The sequence below is a fragment of the Caenorhabditis elegans genome, chromosome III (assembly GCF_000002985.6).
Source record: "Caenorhabditis elegans chromosome III".
NCBI classification, from domain to species: domain Eukaryota; kingdom Metazoa; phylum Nematoda; class Chromadorea; order Rhabditida; family Rhabditidae; genus Caenorhabditis; species Caenorhabditis elegans.
The window spans coordinates 6,444,606-6,467,258 of record NC_003281.10 but is presented as its reverse complement, the minus strand read 5'-3'; the positions used below and the strand labels follow the sequence as shown (position 1 = coordinate 6,467,258).

At 36.7% G+C, this 22,653-nt stretch overlaps 8 protein-coding genes and 2 non-coding genes across 14 annotated transcripts; 5 read left to right on the top strand and 5 right to left on the bottom strand.

The window, feature by feature from the left end:
- Positions 1-52: 52 nt before the first annotated feature.
- nduf-2.2 (Complex I-49kD) lies at positions 53-2,037 on the bottom strand. Its single transcript, NM_066022.7, has 8 exons — positions 1,919-2,037; positions 1,741-1,874; positions 1,523-1,697; positions 1,357-1,477; positions 992-1,303; positions 770-929; positions 449-724; positions 53-245 (listed from the first exon to the last, which is right to left on the bottom strand). Exons 1-8 carry the CDS (start codon positions 2,033-2,035, stop codon positions 116-118), a joined length of 1,425 nt encoding a protein of 474 aa, NP_498423.1. The 5' UTR covers positions 2,036-2,037; the 3' UTR covers positions 53-115.
- Positions 2,038-2,691: 654 nt separating this feature from the next.
- On the bottom strand, positions 2,692-2,972 carry T26A5.10. The gene has a single exon (NR_052375.1). It is a non-coding gene; the product is annotated as an Unclassified non-coding RNA T26A5.10 (non-coding RNA).
- Positions 2,973-3,479: 507 nt separating this feature from the next.
- dlc-1 (Dynein light chain 1, cytoplasmic) lies at positions 3,480-4,296 on the top strand. The gene is made up of 2 exons (NM_001392125.1): positions 3,480-3,586; positions 3,867-4,296. Exons 1-2 carry the CDS (start codon positions 3,495-3,497, stop codon positions 4,042-4,044), a joined length of 270 nt encoding a protein of 89 aa, NP_001379626.1. The 5' UTR covers positions 3,480-3,494; the 3' UTR covers positions 4,045-4,296.
- Positions 4,297-4,402: 106 nt separating this feature from the next.
- Positions 4,403-5,043, top strand: pole-3 (DNA polymerase epsilon subunit 3). Its single transcript, NM_066020.8, has 3 exons — positions 4,403-4,678; positions 4,722-4,851; positions 4,906-5,043. The coding sequence occupies exons 1-3, from the start codon at positions 4,412-4,414 to the stop codon at positions 4,920-4,922; spliced, it is 414 nt and encodes a 137-aa protein (NP_498421.1). The 5' UTR covers positions 4,403-4,411; the 3' UTR covers positions 4,923-5,043.
- Positions 5,037-7,139, bottom strand: algn-1 (Chitobiosyldiphosphodolichol beta-mannosyltransferase). The gene is made up of 6 exons (NM_066019.9): positions 7,098-7,139; positions 6,898-7,053; positions 6,595-6,784; positions 6,420-6,547; positions 5,938-6,090; positions 5,037-5,890 (listed from the first exon to the last, which is right to left on the bottom strand). The coding sequence occupies exons 1-6, from the start codon at positions 7,130-7,132 to the stop codon at positions 5,077-5,079; spliced, it is 1,476 nt and encodes a 491-aa protein (NP_498420.2). The 5' UTR covers positions 7,133-7,139; the 3' UTR covers positions 5,037-5,076.
- A 105-nt stretch (positions 7,140-7,244) lies between these two features.
- Positions 7,245-12,776, bottom strand: jhdm-1 (JmjC domain-containing histone demethylation protein 1; the record flags this gene model as incomplete). Of its 3 annotated transcripts, NM_066017.9 has the most annotated exons (13): positions 7,245-7,939; positions 7,988-8,199; positions 8,248-8,657; positions 8,714-8,906; positions 8,958-9,734; positions 9,799-9,843; positions 10,685-10,927; positions 10,983-11,059; positions 11,105-11,239; positions 11,358-11,607; positions 11,656-12,232; positions 12,283-12,414; positions 12,463-12,776. In NM_066017.9, the coding sequence occupies 13 exons, from the start codon at positions 12,774-12,776 to the stop codon at positions 7,855-7,857; spliced, it is 3,450 nt and encodes a 1,149-aa protein (NP_498418.3). The 3 variants fall into 3 exon arrangements, with proteins under 3 accessions (NP_498418.3, NP_001299886.1, NP_498419.3); NM_066018.10 differs by lacking the exons at positions 7,245-7,939; positions 7,988-8,199; positions 8,248-8,657; ... (1 more) ...; positions 8,958-9,734; positions 9,799-9,843 and adding an exon at positions 9,960-10,135; NM_001312957.3 differs by lacking the exons at positions 10,685-10,927; positions 10,983-11,059; positions 11,105-11,239; ... (2 more) ...; positions 12,283-12,414; positions 12,463-12,776 and having other exon boundaries at positions 7,855-7,939; positions 9,799-9,813.
- A 2,104-nt stretch (positions 12,777-14,880) lies between these two features.
- Positions 14,881-16,467, top strand: set-1. Of its 2 annotated transcripts, none has more exons than NM_001379764.2 (4): positions 14,881-15,066; positions 15,200-15,438; positions 15,485-15,680; positions 15,769-16,464. In NM_001379764.2, exons 3-4 carry the CDS (start codon positions 15,501-15,503, stop codon positions 15,904-15,906), a joined length of 318 nt encoding a protein of 105 aa, NP_001367441.1. In that variant the 5' UTR covers positions 14,881-15,066; positions 15,200-15,438; positions 15,485-15,500; the 3' UTR covers positions 15,907-16,464. The 2 variants fall into 2 exon arrangements, with proteins under 2 accessions (NP_001367441.1, NP_001022796.1); NM_001027625.4 differs by having other exon boundaries at positions 14,887-15,066; positions 15,493-15,680; positions 15,769-16,467.
- anr-1 lies at positions 15,692-16,211 on the bottom strand. Its single transcript, NR_101828.1, has one exon.
- Positions 16,468-16,567: 100 nt separating the features above from the next.
- T26A5.6 (UDENN domain-containing protein) lies at positions 16,568-19,509 on the top strand (the record flags this gene model as incomplete). 2 transcript variants are annotated; one of them, NM_001420553.1, is made up of 8 exons in its annotated part: positions 16,568-16,630; positions 16,965-17,162; positions 17,210-17,447; positions 17,525-17,680; positions 17,727-18,049; positions 18,106-18,452; positions 18,501-18,634; positions 18,829-19,247. In NM_001420553.1, the coding sequence occupies 8 exons, from the start codon at positions 16,574-16,576 to the stop codon at positions 18,927-18,929; spliced, it is 1,554 nt and encodes a 517-aa protein (NP_001407529.1). In that variant the 3' UTR covers positions 18,930-19,247. The 2 variants fall into 2 exon arrangements, with proteins under 2 accessions (NP_001407529.1, NP_498416.2); NM_066015.7 differs by having other exon boundaries at positions 16,574-16,630; positions 17,531-17,680; positions 18,829-19,509.
- Positions 19,510-20,351: 842 nt separating this feature from the next.
- On the top strand, positions 20,352-22,566 carry let-721 (Electron transfer flavoprotein-ubiquinone oxidoreductase, mitochondrial). Its single transcript, NM_001392123.1, has 4 exons — positions 20,352-20,587; positions 20,640-21,241; positions 21,369-22,158; positions 22,216-22,566. The coding sequence occupies exons 1-4, from the start codon at positions 20,353-20,355 to the stop codon at positions 22,380-22,382; spliced, it is 1,794 nt and encodes a 597-aa protein (NP_001379625.1). The 5' UTR covers position 20,352; the 3' UTR covers positions 22,383-22,566.
- The last annotated feature ends 87 nt before the right edge of the window (positions 22,567-22,653 follow it).

The window sequence follows — 22,653 nt, the reverse complement described above, 5'->3', positions numbered from 1 at the left end:
ATTGAAAATTTGGCGAAAACCACCAAAACGAACCAACCGTACATTCAAAATTAAAAAAAAGAAAATTCATTCATCGGCTACACTAAAACAAAAATTACAAGAGCAAAAAACACATTCATCGATCAACTTCTCCGAAAACGATATCCATAGTTCCGATAACAGCAACAATATCAGCGATTAGAGACATGTAGCATACGTCGTGAATTGCGGCAAGATGGGCAAAACCAGGAGCACGGATAAAGCATCTGGAAATTATTCAAACTATTTTCATATTTAGTTTATTGAAATCTATTATTTTTACGTCCCTGTACTATTTTGTTCTCCAGTTTTTATTTCTATCAGTACTGTTCTGATGATGACAATCATTTTTTGAATGCAGAAAATAGAGTATATTGTATAAATATAAAACACGTATGTTTTATACTATCACACTGAGTCACCCCCTTACCGATACGGTTTTCCCGTTCCATCGGCCACGAGGTACACTCCAAATTCTCCCTTTGGAGCCTCAATCGGTACATATGTAGCTCCAGGCGGTACTTGGAATCCTTCAGTGAAAAATTTAAAGTGATGAATAAGCGATTCCATGTTCTCTTTCATTTCAGCTCGTTTCGGTGGCACCACTTTGTGATCGTCGGATTTAATTTCTCCAGTTGGCATTTTGTTGAGGCATTGATGAACAATGTTCAACGATTGTCTCATTTCTTCTACGCGACACAAATAACTGAAAAATGAGATAATGATTGAATGTTTCCTCTCTATTTTTTACCGATCATAGCAATCTCCCTTTGTTCCGATTGGTACATCGAATTCCATATCGGCATAGGCATCATATGGTTCGGTTTTTCGAACATCTTGCTTAATTCCACTTCCACGAACCATCACACCACTGAATCCCCAATTAAGAGCATCGGATGCGGAGACAAGGCCTAAAATAATGAAAATTAGAAGATATTGGATTTCATTATGCTCTCAATGATGTCACACTTACCAATATCAACTGTTCTAGCTTTCCAGATTCGATTTTCTGTAAGCATATCCTCCAGTTCATCGATACGAGCGGGAAACTTCACAGCCCAATCATAAATATCATCCATTAATCCAACAGGAAGATCCCATGCGACTCCGCCTGGACGAACATAGTTTGCGTGCATTCTTGCACCTGAAACTCGTTCTGAGAATTCGAATAATTTTTCGCGTTCTTCGAACATCCAGAAGAATGGGGTCATAGCTCCAACGTCGAGGGCGTGTGTGGTGATTCCCATAATATGATTTTGAATTCGAGTGAGTTCGCCGAAAAGAACTGAAAATATGTTTTAAAATGTTAAATTGCGATACTCGATTCATATAGCTCACTTCTGATATACTTCGCTCTTGGTGGAACGTCAATCCCCAACAATTTTTCAATTGCCAGAGAGAAAGCTTGTTCGTTGCACATCATGGATACGTAGTCAAGGCGATCGAAATACGGGAGTGCCTACAATTTTATTCGAATTCGAATTGAAATTTGTTTCGACTCAACCTGTGTGTAGGTCTTGTGCTCAATGAGCTTTTCTGTAGCGCGATGTAGCAGACCAATATGTGGAATAGCTTTAATGATGACTTCTCCTTCCAGCTTGAGAACAAGACGAAGAACTCCGTGAGCCGCAGGGTGCTGTGGTCCAAAGTTGAGAATCATGTTTTCCAGATTCTTCTCTCTGAAATAGAATTTAAAAATCGCAAAAAAAACGTTGCAGCAACCTCTTCTTTCCCTCATAATTGTCGCTGAGCACCGGATCGCTGTATGCAAGTTTCTCCAATTTGTCAAGTCCGATTTGATCGTCGAAATCGGATACGCGTTCTGACATCCAAAGTTTCCCAAGAGTTCCGCCAGTCTGAAATCGTGAAAATGCATTAAAGTATATGCAAACAGTAATACCTTGAATTGACGTTCGAATTTAGCGTCAGGATACCAAATTGTGTGAGAATCACGATTAGAAATAGCTGGCCTGGCGCATGCTACCGCTCGAAGAGGATGCAATGATCGCGAAAGCATCTCTGAACAAATTTACAGTAATAATTTACAGTTAAACTTGAAAATTCAAGGAGAAAACGTGTAAAACAAATATTGCTAATTTCAAATACTACCGTAGTCGCTTTCAATCGTTGCGGGACCCTACTCGAGACTTGCTCCTTGCGCCTTTAGGCTATTCAAAGATTAAGGTAGCGCTTAGCAAAATGTTTAACTTTCGAAAAATTCCGAATTTTTCAAAATAAGAGTATTCGTAAAAAAATTTCCTACTTGAATCTTTGGGCTTTTTAATCTTTCTCAAACGCCCTTTATTTTCCCAAAAAAACACACTTTCTCTAAAAAGAAATAACTAAATTCCAGAATTTATAAGCAATTATTCATAGAATTTGCAAAGATAGTGTTTCCAGTGCTTTTTCGAGCGATAACAACATTTTGCTAGTAGAGATTGTGGAATTTTTGTTGACGATAGTTGATTAAAAGTAGATTAAAAGTGTTAAAAATAGATTTAAAGTGTTCATCATATATTTTTAAGCTCTTGGTTTTTTCCAAGAGCTTTGCTATGTTTCAAATTGATCTTCTATGCATCTATTACTTTTATATTCACCCTCTTCCTTTTTCCGGTCTATTGTATTCAGGAGTTAGAGTCTATAAACACATTCATGCTCGTCTCACACAACAACCTCGCAGTTTCTTCCAACGCCCTTCACTTTTTCTTTTTTTTCTCCTTCTTCTCGCTCCCACCAACACCCCAAAACATTTTGAAATACGCGGGCACGCGCCTGTTTGCATTTGAGTGCGCGCGCATTGCCCCGACGACAGCCGAGTCGCACACTCCAACACAGCCGGGTCGCGTGCGACGCGGCTGTGCAGCGTGCGACGCGCCCCGCCTATCTCGCTCTCGGCTTCGCTCAGCCATCTTCTCTTTCGTCTCCCAATGCCACCCATTCCTCCACTCTTTGAAACTGTTATCTTTTGGCTCACTTCATTCTCCTCCACTTTCGATATCTTTTCTCTGTTGTCTTACGAATGCTGCTGCTGATAAATGCGTACAATCTGATGTGTACTCTTATCGAAAAAGTAGCCTGTTTGTTGACATGAAATATCTTTTGAAAAAAGTTCCCGATGACACATAACTGGGGAACTCTTCTTCTTTCATCTATTTCATTATTTCTAAACTGTTCAGATTTAAACAATTCACGTCAAAAGTTTTTCATGTTGCGGGCGCAAATACTCTGTACTCAAGTGCCTCCGAGCTTTGCAAATTATATTTTTAATACTCTGAAGAGCCTTATTCGTACTAACATACTCCTGTTTCGTGTCATAAATTGGGTCGCTCAAATAATTACCTTGCCGTTCTTCCATTATCCTTATCTATCTCTTTGACCTCCGCATTCCGCATTCACAACCGTTATTATAACTACTACCGAGTACCCGGTGTTCAATTAATTTAATTTTGTATTTTTTGCAGCCAAATCCGTTCAAAATGGTTGACCGCAAGGCTGTGATCAAGAATGCCGACATGTCCGATGACATGCAACAGGACGCCATCGACTGCGCCACCCAGGCCCTCGAGAAGTGAGTTATGAGCTTTCTCATTGCATTTTAAACGCTTGAATAATTCGATTGCCATGAACAACACTTGGTCGCTTAGTAGAGAAAAAGTGTAAAGAAATGTCGTTTAGCTGTTTGGAACGGCTCATCGGTCCCTTGATTTAAACTAAAGTGGACGGCAGCCCGAGTCTAGGGGAGGGGGCGAGCAGGAGCGACCAGCTGATCGAACAAATCTGATCCTTGTGCAAGAAAAAAGCGAAGCGATGAAAGTCTAAAAAATAAAATCAAAACATTTTTTTTTCAGATACAACATCGAGAAGGATATTGCCGCTTACATCAAGAAGGAGTTCGACAAGAAATACAACCCAACCTGGCATTGCATCGTCGGAAGAAACTTTGGAAGCTACGTGACCCACGAGACTAAGCACTTTATCTACTTCTACCTTGGACAGGTCGCCATCCTGCTATTCAAGTCTGGATAAATCCCATCCTGTTCTTAAAAAACATTCAATGATCTTTAAATTGTGACCTGATCCTACGTGTACCTTAGGTGGCGTAGGATCTTCAGTGTGCACTCTTGTTAAATCTTCCTTTTCCTCCCAAAAAACATTTTCCTTCGTCGCATTCTATTTATTTAGCTCAAACTGTTCATTTTCTTTGAATCTTCCTCCATCACCCATAAATCTTCTTACGTTGTCCGTTTTTGAGAGAAAAGAGAACTCATAATATTTTTGTTCTCGAAAAGTGCTCGCACTAAAAGTAAAAATAAAAGGATAGCTTTAAATCCCTTAATTATCTGTGCTTCATTTTTATACTCGAAACTGAACAAGGCAATAATTTAAGATAGAAATGTCATCAAACGATGTGGATCAAAACGATGATCGAATTGCTCAAATGATGATGCCAGCAGCAATTGTGACTCGGCTCATGAAAGAAGACAATATTTCTGCATCAAAAGATGCTCGAGACGTCATCGCTCGTGCTGCAGCAGTGTTTCTCATAAACTTGTCCGACGTTTCGGCTCAATCTGCTCGCGATCAGAAGCACAAGACGATCTCAGGAGATGATGTTGTCAAAGGACTCCGAGAGCTTGAGAATACTTCTATTCACAATCATGTAATTATGGGTTTCGAAAGAGTTAAGAAATTAAAATTTCCAGTGCAAGTCCGCCAACGATAAATGGAAAGTTATTAGTCAGCAGAAGGCTCTCGCTCGTAAAAATCCAGTTGAATCCAGCTCTGTCAATGCTGAAATGGATGACGACATTATTGACGATACTCCTGTCGATGGTTAGTTCTATTCTTTAAATCTGAAGTTTATCTGAATAATTTATAATATTGCAGATTCATTGATGAACTGATCACTCATAACCAACTCATTCCTGCTCAAAACGATCCTTCCTGTAAAATCTCATTCCGATTCTCAACGCGTGTCCCACTTTTGTCTCTAACATTTCACTTTGATAAACAATTTTGGCCAATAGTTTATTGAATGTACAAAACCCCGAAAAAAAATTAAAGCGATCTGAATGCCCCCGAAAAAGTGCCCATAAATAAGTGAATCGGCATGATCAATAAAATAGCGAAAAATGAGAATTGAATAATTGCACGAAGTTTGGCGAATCCATTGTCTGGAACTCGAAAGTCTGCACCAGAGGTAGCTGATCTCTTCCACATCACTTCCCAAGAATCGAATTTTTGCTCCTGTGTATTCTTCTTGAGCCGTATCAATTCATTGCAATTATTTGGGAATCCACGAGAAAGTTCAATAATTTGACGACTCAACTGCTCAGAATCATCGAAAAGATATCCATTAGTTTTCTCCTCAACGAGCTCATCAATACATTTGAATTTTAGAGCCAATGCTGGAACTTTAGCTCCAAACATATCAACAACTTTCATCGGAAGATCCAATCCAGACGTGCTTGTGTGCAAAGAGATTCCTAAGTCAGCAGAGGCTAGAATCTTTGGATAATCTTCTGCTTCCAACCATGGAGTCAATACATCGACATTCTTCAGATTTTTCTCGTGAATTTCTTGTAAATATTTCGCTTTCAGTGGACCTTTTCCAGTGATAATCATCAAAACTCGCGGGAGTCCGATTGTTTTGTCATATGCAACCAGCGCATCGAGAAGAATTTCAAACCGTTCATCAGGTGTCCAGGATGTGGAAGAGAGAAACACAATGGGTCGAGTTGTTAGTAGCTGCACTACTCCGTTCGAAGATTTATGAGTCAGAATTGTGGAGTCTTCGTCTTTTCCTTGTAGAATTCGTTCCTTTTGTGAAAGTCTTAGATACAAATCATGGATCTCTTGTATTGTTGTGTCTCTGAAAATTTCGAGATTAATTTTCAGAAATTTCACATTTGTTCAAACCTAAATTTCCACGTCGGCGGCCTATCATAGAATGTGCTGGCTCTGATGCCCCATCGATCCATGAGATCTCGACGCATGGCATTTGTTACACACAGATTATAATCGGATAGTTTTCCACATAGACCTTCTAGGAATCCAACACATCTCACAATTCTGAAAATGTAAATTGTTCAATACGAGTTTGATTTATTGTACAGACGCGAATGTTTTGGCTAAAATACGTTGCCCGGTCTCGGCACGACAAGTTTTCGTTAAATATGAAAGGTTATGCGCCTTTGAAGAGTACTATAGTTTCAAATTCGTTGCTGCAACAGTTTGATGTGATTTTTCCAGTTTTCGTAAAAAATATTTTTCATGGGATAAATTACAGTACTCTTTAAAGGCGTATGTCATTCTTCGTTTCACAAAGATTTGTCGTGTGGAGACCGAGTACCGACTGTTTTTTTTCGCGTCGGGGAACAATGCCGGTGTCCAATACTCACTGGGCTTTTTTGGTTTTTTTATCGTTTCCAAAAACTTGATCATCGGTCAATTGGTATTTATTTTGTAGAATTGAATACATGTAATTGTGCCAATCAATTGAGAATTTTGCGAATTTGAATATGGAAAACTGAAATTAAAGTTGATATTTTATAACGGTAGTCAGTAGAATCCTACCATGAAACAAACTATCATCGTCGGAAGCGCCGGCGGATTCTGCATAAGAATAATTCTTAAATTAAAGGCGCTTGTTTGAAAAGCGAGAGCCAAGAAAAGAGTTATAAAGTTCCAAAAAAGTTTCAGTGGAAGTTGCACGAAAGCTGGTAACGAATCCATGAAGTCAGGAGGTGGCGGGATTCCAACTATTCTGAAATTTTATTTATTTGGAAAAATTCTTTGGATGATTTGTAACTAAATTTATTTTTTTAAACGGAACAACTTTTTTGCAAATTTTTTAGATAAAAATTTTCTGAAACTCACTTTATCCTTGGATGATTCATAATTTGTTCTCCTGGAATAGAATCGAAAAATCCAATAAGTTTGACATCAAATCCTTCATCAGCGAGCATTTTTGCGTGATTACACATTCGTGGGCTTCTGCCGACATCACCAAGAACGACGACTGCGGCTTCACTTCTAAACTGTTATTTTCAGTAATTTTTAAAAATTTTTTGTTTTACCTCTCGTCTGGCGATTCGTCGTCTTCCTTTGCCATTGTACGCCTATGAAGATTCAATTTTTTAAGCTTGAATTATGGAAATTTCCTATTGCAAAAGTATAGACTACAAGGAATTTCCACCTATTTTCCAGTCCGTAAACGATAAATTCTAACGTCTGCTTTATTAAAATGAAAAAACTAGAAAAGGATCAAGTAAACAAAAAATGAATACAGAGATACGGTTCATCAAGGCAAGTAAAGCTCTCGTGAATTGGTATTGGCATTTGTTTTTAAAAAAATACGATAGATAAAAAACAACGGATATCGACGGGAAATTAGTTGGAAACATTGAGATGCAAAAAAGAATTTCTGTACGAGAATCATCATCAGACCACGACGTTGCAGATAAAATTATTTTTGAAAAATGGGAGGAGTAAAAAACGGGTAAAGATAGATAATTTGGAATGAAAAATGAACAGCAATAGGTGTTTGAATAACATTGCAAATTGAGGTAGCTTGAAAAAACAATGGATGTGTTAATTCAAGAAATTCAGACAACTTTCGCAAATGCTGGAACTTAAAATAACACGAGATAACAACAAAAACCATATATTAATGGACATTAAGATAGAAACAAATGTTGGAAAATGAGAGCTTATATTTTGCGACAGAGCCCGAACTTGTTGATTAAGAACATTTTTGTTAAAAACAAGAAAATAATTGTAAATGAAAATGTAAAGAGGCGACGATCGATTCCTTAGTTGAATAGCAGATCAGAACTAGGAATCATTGATAGCTTTAAGTTTTCCGACGAGAAGCTTCAGCTCTGCAATCGCTTCTTTTGATGGAATCTTGTGCTTGTGCCTAAATAATACAAATTATAATATATAATTTCTTTAATACTATACGAACCCATCGTCATGATGCTGACTATGACTTTTGCGTCCATTTGACATATCCTTCTTCAAATCGCTGAGAGTAACCGGTGGTGGAGTGATTGCAGTTGGGTAGGTCGGCGAGCTGGCTATATTTATTGGTGATAATGAATCATTGACAACATCTATTGGAGAATCATCTTCAATTGAGTGACGATTAATGGACGACGTGTTCGGGAGCCAAGAAGACTGAAAAAATAAGAAAAATGTTTGCTAAAAATTGCATCAAAATCTTACTCTTGAAGGTGTTACAGTAGTCGGAGTGTATGGTGTATCAATAGATGAATTACGAGAAGAGTTGAAATCAGGTATGAAACTCGGACGACGTTCAGATGAGATCGAGGAGTGACGTGACGAGGGAGCAGATGCTCCCTCAGCAATCATCTTATCCTGACGAGACATTGCAGGCATATATACGCCCTTTTTCATTGCCGATCCTGCATCACTGCTTCGCCGTTCGCTCGACATGTGTTTTCGTAACTGATATTCGTTTGTCGATGAGACCATTGCTGGAGATGAAAGTTTTGGTTTTTGATGATGGGATGGTGATGGAGTTGGAGCAGCGTTCGGACTGGGACGATATTCTTTGTGTTCTTTATTTCTTGAAGACGATGGAGTTTCATATGTGTCAACACTAATTGCCTCATCTGGAATTAAATTGATTTTTTGAATTTTAAGTACGAAAATTTCAAATAAGACTTACATTTAGCTCTTTTAGTTGGAGGCTTCTGTCCATCGTAATGATCATTATTTGCTTCATTTATATCATCAAAAGTCGTGAAAACTGGAGTACTGTGCTCTGGTTCCATACTTTGCTCGCGGCTTTGACTTCCTTCCTCACTTCCTCGTTTCGGCTCAATCTTGTAGAGATTCTTTTCAATATGAAGTTCGACGTTCTTAAAATAGTTAATATTAAAATTGAATGAACAAAACAGATAAAAACTCACATTTTTCGTTTTTCTGTATGCTGACTTGAGCTGTCCAGTTCCAAGCTTCATCATCTCCATTCTGGGATCATAGTTATACGGATTTGAAACAACTGGATCGATTTGAATAGATGAAGTTGGAAGTCCACCAACAAATGCCGGCTTCTCTGGCTTTTTCTTTTTAGATTTGCTCGATCCTCCTCCATGAGCAGCTCTGAGCTCTGCATCGAGTTGACTTTCCAATTCAATACGTTCTCTCTCCTTCTTCTTCTTTTCCTTCGAAATTTTGTCTTTCTTACTCTTCGAATTCCTTCTCTTCTCGTCTTTTTCAACTTTCTCCATCTTTTCCTTTTTGTCCTTCTTTACTGACACTTCTTCTGATTCATCATTTTTAGCACCTGAACGTCTTGAACTAGAACGTCTTGTAACTGGAGTTGGAGTATATTCTTCGGCTTGATATTCATCTTCTTCTTCCTCCTCTTGATCTTCCGGCTCTTCGGCATCGTATTCCTCTTCCTCCTGATCATCACGTTGCCCAATTCCTTCATATTCCTCCTCAAATTCTTCTTCAAAACCATTAATATCCTCTTTAATTTCATCTTTGGGTGCAGGAAGATATTCGAGAGGTCCTGATGATGGTTGTTGAGGCAATATAATAGGCTTATCAGTCACTTCCGATTCTAAAAGCTCATCGGGAAAGTTATCAACTTTGAATCTTGTGCTTCTTCTCGCAGATTCTTGTGGTACTTCTTGCGTCGGCTGGAAGTCATATTCACCGGTTTCCATGGTGGATCGAGTCTGAAAGTTAGATTTTCAACCAATTGCAATAATTTTCAGAAATAATAACAATATAAAAACTTACATATCTTCGAGGCATTATCTGGTTGAATTCAAATTTCTTCCCTGTCTGAAAGTCAAAACAATTAAAATTTAAAAAAAAAACAATTTGCACACTTTAAACGATAGTGAGAAGTATGAAGACTTGGGCAACTACAAAAAAAAAAACATTTTGAAAATTTTAATGCAGCACAAAAAGGAATTTATTCTCGACGCAAATTAATAATTAGTATTAGAATTGTTATATCTTTTTGTGAACGGATTATTAGAAAATTTACAGATTATGAGATTATAATAGTGAGATAGTGAAGGAGATTGAACGTGTCGGTGTATGTGGTATGAGTCGATTGACTTTAGTTCGGCTGAAAAATTAGGAAACTAGCATTATTCGCCACTAAGTAGTGGAAATTTGAAAAAAAAAGACAGATGGATCTTTGCGAGATATTTACAAAATTATGAGTGCCCCGGTTGCAAATTATTAAACAGACTGTAAGAGATCATTCGATCGTCTTTTAGAATCGCGCGTTTCGCAGTACAATTACCGGCTGTAACAATGGATGTGACAATTAGATGTGGCAAGTGACATTAACAATAATTTTACACAAAAATAGAGCACTAAATGTAAATAAACTTAGTGTTAGTGTAACTAAAAATTATCGAAATAAACGTTTGTTCAGGGCAGAAAAGAATAACAGCTCATCAAACAATTTTTCAATTATACCTAAAAAAACCTAGATCAGATAAGTTTTTCTCACTATGCCAATAGCCTGCAAAATAATACGACAGTTTGAGGCCATAGAGACGCATGCAGAACGAGATGAAGAGGGCGATAGAGACGCAGGCGTTTCAACAGTCTTTCACTTCTCACTATCTACTACTTTCAACAATGTTTATCGGTCTTTTTGACTTACCAATTCAGAACGTCTTTTTTTCAAAACAGTTTGGAATGTGTTAATGAGAGACGCTGGCTGGCATATTCCTTCAGCCACTTCGACACGTGCTTTTCGACGAATATAAGTGCCAAGAGTTTCAAGTTCATCCAAAAGTCGAGGGGATATCCTAGAAATCTCATCATCGTTAAAGTAGATTGGCGGCTCGTGTCCAATTGGAAGTTTGTGGTCCGGCACGCATTTATTTCGAACAAAATCGTGCGTCTGAAAAACATGTAAATTTCGAGAGGAAACTTCATTGAATTCGATAAATTCTTACACGGTTCTTGTAGAAAATTAATGAATTTGAATTAGCTAGTTCATCGATTTCAGCATCGCGTCGAGCATCCATTTCTTCTGAAATTCATCAATTTTATTACTGTCGTGTTTAAATCTCCTTACCTTTAGTTTCTTGATACTTGACTTCATCTTCGTCAGCTTCTTCTTCAAGACCCGTGTCAGCTGAAAACGTTGCTTTGCTGACCATAGGATAACCAAATAGTGAATTCTCCGCGTGCATTGCAATCACTTTAACTTCTGAAAATTTCGATTTTAAAATCATATAAAAGAGAGAAAAATATTAAAAAGATCAAAGAAACCATTTTAAATTAGTCATTCATTCTTTTTTGACATTAAAAAATAAAAAATACTCTACCATCTTTTGTGGATTCCTCGTCTCCTTTAATCATATCGTTTGTCAATTCAACTCCAGTTTCGTAATCTGAGTATTCGATTTTCTTATGATGGCCACCAGCGGTTTTCCATTTGTCTCCAACATAGTCATATTTTGCATCTTCGATTCGAAGTGGTCTCACATATTCTCTTCCTGTCCATTGTTTTACATAATCAGCTATAACGTAGAAAATAAGTTCTTCATTGTACGGTAAGCGAAATTTTCTAGTGATCTGAAATGTTTCAAATTTGTTATTTACAAGTCTTCTGTAAAAACTCACATTCAACTTATTTTCAACTTGATAAACTCTTAATTGTGTTTTGCATGATTGTGAGTGAAGAAAATTGCCTCCAAAAACGAGACTATCATCTGGAGTATATACGGCATGAATCCATCCACTTGGAATTAGCATCGTGTCTCCTGGCTCCAAGATAGCCACGTGGCACTTTTCGACCGACTTTCCAAAGAACGCATTATCGTTGACAGTTTTAATAAATTCTTGATAAATAAAAAAGTTGGTTTCGGTTGGTGGAATCAACCAAAAGACTTTACGACCTTTCAGTACATGATACCACACAGATGTTCCACTAAAATCAATGTGAAAATCTGTATAACAGTTCGCTACGCTCATCAGGCAGTAGTTTTGAACTTTTGGAAAAGTATGATGCGGATTGTAGAATTTTTTGTCTCTTCCGTTGAATGAGATCCACCTCTGGCGCAGAGCATCTGGCCACTGGTTTCCAACCCAGTCGATTTGACGAACAAGTTCTGGAGATTTTACGAGATCTTCTAAGGGAGTTTGGGAAAATTCTAGAGATAGAACATTGTACAGTACTTCTCGTTTTTCTTGTGGCGTTCTGGAAAATGAAGTTTGATTGGTGTTTAATACTAATTTGTAATTACTCACTTGTAGAAGTTTATAAATTCCTGTAACGACATTTTCACACTTCCTTGATTCTGGACTTGAACAACTTCTATCATTCGATTTCCGCCTACCAGTTCGAGGACATCATCCACTGAGAAATCTGGTGAGGGAAGTCTGTAAAAATATTTATTTTTACAATTAATTGGAAAAATCAATACTCACGTCATTCCTATTCTTTTTGGATCACATCGGAAATGTATCGGGTTGTCAAGTCCATTTTTGTCGTAGAACTCCAAATTTAAAGCTTCTGGGTCCATTGTATGTACAAATTCGGGATGTTGGAAAGACGGATCATTCATCAGAGCTTCGAAATCAAAATTCACACATCGTTGAAGTGACGACTTATCGAATCCAGTAGTTTCTTCACCTTCTGAAGCACTATGTTCGTGCTCTGAACTTGACTCTTTCCTAGCCTTCTTTGCGCCCTTTTTACCGTTCGCTGGCGTTTTTCCATTTGATTTCCGTTTCGGCGGCATCTAAAATAATATATTTTATTAGAATCATAGGAAAATGGTTAGTTATGATACAAAACTGTCATAAAGTTGGCGTAACTACGGTAAATCAATTAAAGACTTGAACGCAGAGAACGGAGTTTTTCTCAGGACATTTTCAAGCGATTAATTAGATTAACTTTCGAGATTCTAATGGCTTTTAATAAAAGAAAATGTAAATTAAGTACCCAAAAAAAGTTTCGTGAACTGCTTGAATTAAAGGTACATGGAATTTTCGAAGGGTCTCAAACGGAACACAGTGATTTTAAAAAATCGATCGATTTGTCGGTTCTTATTTATTTAATTTTTTGGACTTTTTTCATCTTATTTTTGAAAACTGTTTCTAATTGTTTTGATTGAAGCGTTAATAAGACCGAGTAAGGAATTATCTTTAAATAAATTGACAAATTTTGAACATAATTTTCCGCACTACGATGAAAAAAGTTAAAATTTGATTATTTTTGCTTTTAAATGCTTCTTAAAAGCAATAAGAGAGAAATACACATTCAAAACATTAAAGCAAAAAGCGTGCAAAAATCGAAATAGAAACTATGGGCAAGGAACGGAAAAGGCGCAAGCTGGACCACTGGCGTGTTCGACGCAAGCCGTTTCTCTCTCTGCGACTCTCCTCACCCTCACCCCATAGTGCATTCCTGTTTGTTGTTTGATCGTATAACCAGCCTCCTTTCTTTTCACTCCCTGATTTCACTATTTCTTCCTCTTTTTTACTATTTATTCCATTAAAATACAATTCTGGGTTTTCAAGGTCAATATTTCTTCCTTATTCCTGATAATTCGTATCGATTTCCCCTGACATCCTTTCTGGCCTACAATTATGTGGCGTTGTGACGTAGACCGCTGAATTGACAAAACAGTCGAAAACGAACGGGTGGACGGCACCATTCTTTGTTTGCTGCTCAATCTTACAACGACTAAACTTTTTATCGATTTAGCGTTTTATCGACCGCAGCATAAATAGGAAGGGAATGGAATAGAATATACCGATCGTTTTCTAATTACCCATTCATAATCGATTAGCTGCCAGCATCAATAAACCAGCGGCTGCATCTTCTTATGTCATTCAGATTCTCGACACCGATTCGATGTTCTTTTTTTCAGCATATCTTCTTCGTCGGGCTCTCATGTAGTCGCATTGAAGAATGACAAACTGCATTTTTTATGCGATGACACTCTTGTGCACGATGTTGCCATCGATTTGTTGCTCTGTTTCTCATAGTTGTTTTTTTTCAATTCAGTCAAAATTAATAGATCAATAGGACATCTAAATTTAAAATTCCAGTTGGTATAATATTTAAAATATAAATAGAAACATTAGTCATGCGCATGGCGTCAAAATTTATCTAAATTTTAATCTTTGAGTATCTTTTCTGTTTAATTTTACGAGCCCAATAAGTGTATCTATTATTACGGAAATATACATTTTAAAGTTCAATTCCATAATTTCAATCCACCATTTTTTACACCAACCACCGACATCTACCGTGAGTGCAATAACGCTCCACGGCACTTCCCGCCAAAACCATATGACTGCACACCATTTGAATTTAGTCGCGTGTGCACGACATTGTTCTTTGTGCTCAGCTCTCGTCAAAAACCACTGAATTTGATTTCTAATGAGGTTATTCACGAAATGTGGATAAATATCTTAATGATGATGTTCTACTCGGTCTTTTGATATTTGGAAATTCAACGGAATCGGTGAAAGCCCACCCTTTTCACAATAGAAACCTTCACTTTCTAAAAAAAATATTCCTCCGAAAACCCATTCAATCTGCTTTACGCATCTCTCTGCCCGCTTCAATTTCCTCTGTTACCCTCTTCCCAACTACTTTTTCAGGTACATCCAAGATGGCTTTTCCATTTTCAATTACAGTATTCAGGACCGATGAAATCATATTGAATATCTGGGTTTTTGAAACAACACATTATAATATTTTTACCCAACCATTTCAAAACAAAAAAAATAAATTGTGGGCGAATATTTCTATTATTTCTATGACACCTCTTTTGCTTCTTTATAAATTTCTCTATTTTTACTATTCTCCTCACCCTACAAAATTTATTATTTTTTCAGCGGTGTCACTCGAAGGATGAAAGTTGCCGCGAAGAAGCTGGCAACGAGTAGAATGCGAAAGGATCGTGCCGCAGCAGCGTCACCATCTAGTGATATTGAGAACTCCGAAAATCCATCGTCTTTGGCTTCACACTCTTCATCTTCAGGAAGAATGACACCGTCGAAAAACACAAGGAGCAGGTATGATTGATTAGTGACAAGAGGGATTGTAATAGAACGTTTAAAAACTTCAATATTTCTAATTGAATTCACAACATATTCACAGAAATTGTCCAAGCTGAAAACTTCAATTTCCAAATAGTTTTTCTTTCAGAAAAGGAGTGTCGGTGAAAGATGTCTCAAACCATAAAATCACAGAATTCTTCCAAGTGCGGCGAAGTAATCGGAAGACGAGCAAGCAAATTAGCGATGAAGCTAAACATGCTCTTCGCGATACCGTACTCAAGGGGACTAATGAACGACTTCTTGAAGTGTACAAAGATGTTGTGAAGGGGCGAGGAATTCGAACGAAAGTTAACTTTGAAAAAGGAGACTTTGTTGTCGAATACAGAGGTATGTAGATAACACAGATAATTGTTGTAATATTGTTTTTAAAAAGTATTCTAGGTGTTATGATGGAGTACTCGGAAGCAAAAGTGATAGAAGAACAATATTCGAATGATGAGGAAATCGGATCCTACATGTACTTTTTTGAGCACAACAATAAAAAATGGTGTATCGATGCGACAAAAGAATCTCCATGGAAAGGACGACTCATCAATCATTCCGTGTTAAGGCCGAATCTCAAAACGAAAGTGAGCATTTCAAAATTTGAAATTTATTAAGAAAGTCTTTGATAAATTAAAAAAATGTAAATAACAATTCCAAAACTAAACATTCCAGGTGGTGGAAATCGATGGGTCGCATCACCTGATTCTCGTCGCCAGGCGTCAAATCGCACAAGGAGAAGAGCTTCTCTACGATTATGGAGATCGTTCAGCAGAGACGATTGCCAAGAATCCATGGCTTGTGAACACATAATATGTTGCTCCACAACATCTCTTCGATCTGCTCAATCCATTTCAAATGTTCATTTACCTTCACGAGTATACTACTGTAATTCCCTTCATTTTCTCATATTTTCCACGGCACTCGTGCCCAATCCTCTCATTACTTCGTCTCTTTCAACCGCCTTTTCTCATTCTCACAGCGAATCAAACCTGAAACAAATCTCAATAACGAGCCGTAATAACGTGCTCATTTATGATAATCTGGATCTCGTGAGTATCCAATTCTGTACCTTTCCTGTTGACTTTTGAAAAGTCCCTTGTTCTTTCCTTTCATTGAAACCTGAAAATCTCCTCACTTGTTCCACTACGAAATGCCTTTAATATCTTTAATTCTTCTGTAAATTTCTCGTTGATCGCCCATTTTTTCCTGAATTATTCATTTTTGTGGTGTACATGAGGTGCGAGTTGGAAACCTACTTTAATGACTGGTTAACGCTAAAATCGTTTCCATCCCTATCGGAAAACATTATCAGCGTGCAAATCTCAATTTTTCATTTTGAAAACAATTAAAATCCATAAATTTTGCTACATTAATCTTTTTTTACGAGTATATTCCGTTTTCCGGTATAGCAACCATAAGAATTTATCTGAAGATGGTAAAATTCGGGAAAACATTAGAGCTTACAGTTCAGAGAAAGATGCATCCAATTCTGAATGTGGTCGTCGTTAGTTTCCATCACAAGCGAGGATGTGAGGTAACAAAAATGGCAAACTATCAGAAAAATCAGGAAAATATGATACATAAAAGAATAAACTCGAAAACGTAACGATTAAGGTCATAAATGTGCAGGAAAGTAATAAAATGGCAATATAAACTACAAAATCGCGTATATTTTGCAGTTAATTTGAAATAAATGTTACAGTCAATCGAACATTTCACAAAAAGCAGAACGTTTTTGGTACTTTTTACTATTTTTGCAGTATTTTTCATATACATTTAATTATTAAGTTTTGTATTATATGGAGTGAAGATTTAAATTCAAGTTCATCAACTCAATTTGTAAAAAATCAATAAAATAAATCTTGTAGGTAGAATACTCGCACCCGAAACTCGATGGCACGGGCGAATCGGGATTACCCGATGAATGGCATCTTCTTCCATCACTGGCGTTGCCGGATGGTGTACATAATTGTCAAAAAGATACAATATTCTTTTTGCTTCCATCTAGAGAAGAACCTGGAAAATCGATATTTGGCATCTCGTGTTACAGACAAATCGATGCAAAAGTGAGATTTTATATGACTCTTCAGATAAAAACTGTTTGACTTTGCAGGAATTAATAAATAAATCGGAAGATGTGACTAGGACCAGTGTTCAAAAAGCTGTATGCGTTCTTTCAAGAATACCACTTTTTGGTCCATTAAAAGCAAAATTGGAAGTAATAACTCAGGCATATTTTGAACAAAAAGATTTTTCGAAAGTTGATGTTCTTGCTCAAATGTATACGAATCTTTGCGATATATTCGACGAAAATCTTACTGGAGAATACTTTTCAAATCTAGCTCATCATGGTACGTTATTGAATCAATTTACTAAAATAAAACATGAAAATAGTTTCAAATGTTCACATTTTAATTAGCGATATCAGTTTCAGAAATATCAATTCAAGAGCTTTTTATACGATTCCGTCACCGAGCTCTACTGCTTTTTAAATTATTCCTATTAGAGCGGAAAGTTTTATTCATTGCACCAACTGGATTACGATTAGGAGAAACTATGCTGGCTATTGTTTCAATGTTTCCAAGTAAGAATATACAGACATTTTAAAATCGTTTAATTTTGAATTTCAGAGCTTTTGGAAGAAGGTCTGTTCTACGCAACAATCGGGGTCAATACGAGTTGTCATTTCAAAAATGTAAATTCAAAAACTGAAGGAAAAAGCGAAGAAATAGTGATAGAAGAGGAGGTTGGTGTTCAGCTTTCACATGATGATCCATTGAAAGAAAAGGATTCGTGTGGATTTCCTATAAGCTTATTCACACAAGGATCATCATTTGATCCATATCTATCAATTCAATCAATGGATTTAGTCCCGAAGACTCAGAGTTGTATATTTGGAGCTACGAATGCCTTATTTGCGATGAAAAAGGATTTATTTGATGTTATTGTGAAGGTTTGTATTTTAAATTAACAATTTTCAGGTTTCTAACTAAACTTGAGTAATTTCAGATCGAAGACGACGGTTCTCTTGTCCATAATCACATTGAATTTGTCAACGACACAGCATTGGAACGAGTAGTTTCTCTAACTACTGCAGATCTTCGATTCGCTGATTTTATTCTCAAAAAAGTCGAAGAACAGGTTAAATCCTCAAATGCTGAATTCGATGGATCAGATGAATGGATTCGTTTACAAATGAAAAACTATCTTCTTGGCCTCGTTGCCACGTCACGTTCCGATCTACAAGCAGCGATACCTCATTTTGGAATCGCTTTTGTAAACGAATGGCGGAGAACTAAAAATCACAAAATTTGGGTTGCAAACAAACATGAAGATTTAACATCTGTTGCGCCAGGGTGAGGAATTTCAGAACATGAATACATTTTTCAATCTGAATATTTCAGGCACATGTTCTCGGAACAAATGGGAGTCTATGACGTGTATCTTCGTTTTGAACATGCCGTAAATGGAGTTGAAGGAGCTTCAAAAGTTATTGGAACTGTAAATACTGCCGGAAAGAATTTAGGAAATACCATTGGTAATTTTTTTCGGGTTTGGAAATTAATATAGCATCTAAAAAATTTCGAGAAATGAAGTAGCAGTAAAAAATTGAGGGCATAGCTTTCATTGCTTTGAATTATTCAAAATGTTCAAAATTTACAAAACTGACATTTTGCCAAAACGAAAAAAATATTTTTAATACTAAAGTGATTAACTCGATCGTGTTTTCAGGAGAAACCGGTAGTCGAGTCAAAGCAAAATTCTCAAACTGGTGGAATCGAAAAGCAACCGCACAAGAAGGTGTTGAAGAGGCAGAGGAGCCATCTGAGTGATTTATTAAAGTCAAATATGTATAATGGGCATTTTATCATCTTTTAAAGTTTTTTATTGTAATTAGAATTTCTGTCATATTTCCTTTGTTTTGTTTGTGTTCCATTCAATTTGATCTCTTAATGATCGAATCGTTTTCATCCGGTTTATGTAAGTCTAATCAGTTTGTTTTTCATGTAATCAATATAACTATGCATTTGTTTAAACTCAAAAATTGGTTTAATATACGGGTGAAGATGAACATCCTTTTATATATTACTTTCTTCTAATGATAGAATTGTGATTTATGATCTGTGACCATTAATGTTTTGATTTTAAATACGTAGACAAGTTGAAGAGGCAAACAAATAACGTTTAATATTTAGTTGAAGAGAAAACTTTTTTTTCAAAAACTCGGATAATATTTTTTCCAGTTTTCTTATTCACATTTTAAAAGCACAATTTACAATTGATAATGTTAAAATTCAACAAACTTTTCAAACTTCCCAGGAACCCCCTACAAACTTTGTTTTCCTGTGACGTCACTAAGCTACCTTTGCACTGTAGACGTTCAGATTTGTAGTCTCTCCTCTTTTTGTCCCTCGTGGGAGACACATGTTCGTTGTACTTTGCCCTTTTGTCTACTCCTCTTATCTCTCCTTTCCTCTACACGTACGCAAAGATACACTTTACCCTGATTTTTTGCTTTTCTTTTCCGAAAATCACAACAATTATGTATTTTGTTTTCATTTGAGGAATACGTAGAAGAAAGTTATAAATTTTAGCTAAAATATTTAGAACTACAATTTTGTGACCCCAAAAATAATTCGAAAAATGTATCTTTGATAGTAAATCACCCATTTATTGTGGCTGGCTTGGCTGGTTGTTGACTTGTTTGTTTTGTCTGCAGTTGGTCAATCGATTTGTTTTTTCCCATCGTGTCTAAATATATTTTTAGTTGTTTCTTTTTTCAATTTTATGCGCCCAAAGATACAGTCACCGGTCTCGACGCGACAAAATTTTGCTAAATGAGAAAAGGCGTGCGTCTTTAATGAGTACTGTAGTTTCAAACATAAATAGGTTGCTACATAAATTCTACCGGTTTATCATTGTTTTTTTTCCAGAATTACTAAAATTTAAGTATTTATATCAACGGATATATTTGAGTCTTCTGTAAATAAGCTTATTTATTAATTATTAATTATTATTATTATTTTCGAAAATCTATGAAAAATAGAGTAAAATTCCACAGAAAATTTGAAATTATAGTATTCTTTAAAGACGCACACCTTTTTGTATTTAACAGTAACCAGAATGCATATATTTTGCGAAAAAAGCAAATACATTTTTCATTGAAAATTCACGTAATTTTTTAAAATTAAAATGCAACAATTATTTCTTCAATTATCGATTTCTTTCTCATTTCTCAATTTCTGTGACTTCAGAATGCGGATAAGTGGAGTCACATTATTCCGCGTCTCATCACAACTTCGCAACGTCGTCAACGGACAATGGACGACTACTCACTATACTGTAAAGGATCGATCCACTGATCCACGGTGGAAGGATGTTGATTTGGCACGAGAAAGTGATGTTTATGATGTTGTCATTGTTGGAGGAGGTCCATCTGGTTTATCAGCAGCCATTCGATTGAGACAATTGGCTGAAAAAGCTCAGAAAGGTAAAATCTAAACAAATACATTTTAGAGTAAACATATTTTTTTTAATTTCAGAACTTCGTGTCTGTGTTGTCGAAAAGGCATCTGTTATTGGAGGGCACACTCTCTCAGGAGCTGTAATTGAAACTCGAGCTCTTGATGAACTTATTCCAAATTGGAAAGAGCTGGGAGCTCCAGTTTACCAACAAGTTACCTCTGAATCTATCGCTATTCTCACTGAATCTGGTCGAATTCCAGTTCCAGTGCTACCTGGAGTTCCACTTGCAAATCACGGAAACTATATTGTTCGTCTTGGAAAGGTCGTTCAATGGCTCGGCGAGCAGGCTGAAGCAGCTGGAGTCGAAGTTTGGCCAGAAATCGCTGCATCTGAAGTGCTCTACAATGAAGATGGAAGTGTGAAGGGAATTGCCACAAGTGACGTTGGAATTGGAAAGGATGGAGCACCGAAAGATGGATTTGCTCGTGGTATGGAATTCCACGCGAAATGCACAATTTTCGCTGAAGGATGTAGAGGACATTTGAGCAAGCAAGTTCTCGATAAATTTGATTTGAGAACACATGCAATGACTTATGGAATTGGACTCAAAGAACTTTGGGAAATTGATCCAGCAAAGCATAGACCTGGTTATGTTGAGCATACTATGGGATGGCCATTGGTAAGTTTCTGAAGATCTAAAAAATTAAGAAAAATTGAAAAATCTAGTAAAATGTGAGCTTTTTTTTTGAGTGTTTCAGATTAAAAGATATATTCTAGAATTTAATCTCTAAAAAATGATTTTTCAGAATGTTGATCAATACGGAGGATCCTTCTTGTACCATATCGAGGATCAAGGACAACCACTTGTTTCCGTTGGTTTCGTTGTTGCTCTTGATTACGCGAATCCAAATCTCAATCCATACAAAGAATTCCAAAAATACAAAACTCATCCATCGATTTCTAAACAATTGGAAGGAGGAAAACGAATTGGGTACGGAGCACGAGCTCTCAATGAAGGAGGATTCCAAAGTATCCCGAAGCTTCATTTCCCCGGAGGATGTCTTGTTGGATGCTCAGCTGGTTTCTTGAATGTCGCTAAACTGAAGGGAACTCATAATGCAATGAAAAGTGGAATGGTGGCTGCTGAATCAATTTTCGAGGATATTCAACAAAAGGGAGAGGATGTGCAAACGATTGATCCAGCTACATATGACAAGAATATTCGTGATACTTATGTTGTTAAAGAGCTCAAAGCAACCAGAAATATTCGTCCATCATTCAATACTTCATTGGGATACATTGGAGGACTGATCTATTCTGGAATATTCTATGTTTTCGGTCGAGGAATTGAACCATGGACTCTTGGACACGGAAAGAAGGATAATGAGAAGCTCATTCCAGTGAAGGATGCAAAAGAAATCGATTACCCAAAACCAGATGGAAAGCTAACTTTTGATCTTCTTACATCTGTATCTCTTACTGGAACCAACCATACAGAAGATCAACCTGCTCATTTGACATTGAAAAATGATCAAGTTCCACTTGATGTGAATTTGGCAGTATATGGTGGCCCGGAGGCTAGATTCTGTCCAGCTGGTGAGATTTTAATACAAATTTGACTTTTAAAAACACATAAATAACTTTTTTTTCCAGGAGTCTATGAATTCGTCCCATCCGAAGCTGATGAATCAAAGAAGCGTCTCCAAATCAATGCTCAAAATTGCATTCACTGCAAGACATGCGACATCAAGGATCCTCAACAAAACATTAACTGGGTTACACCAGAAGGAGGTGGTGGCCCAAAATACGAGGGAATGTGAATCCTTTAGCTTCTCGTTTATGTTTGTGTATAATTTTTGTACTTATTTATTCGCCACTATCGACTCGTAGATTATGTATTTCTGTTCTTCAACGGTTTCTCTCAATTTTCTCTCATTTTCGTGTTCCCCATCTTTTGTAATGCCATTACATTTTTATCCAAACCAAATGAATAGATTTCTGATTAGTGTGTACTTGAACGGAAAAGCTTCAATATTGCCATAATTGTGGTACATATATACATTCATCCCACTACAGTATCCTTTTCTGAAA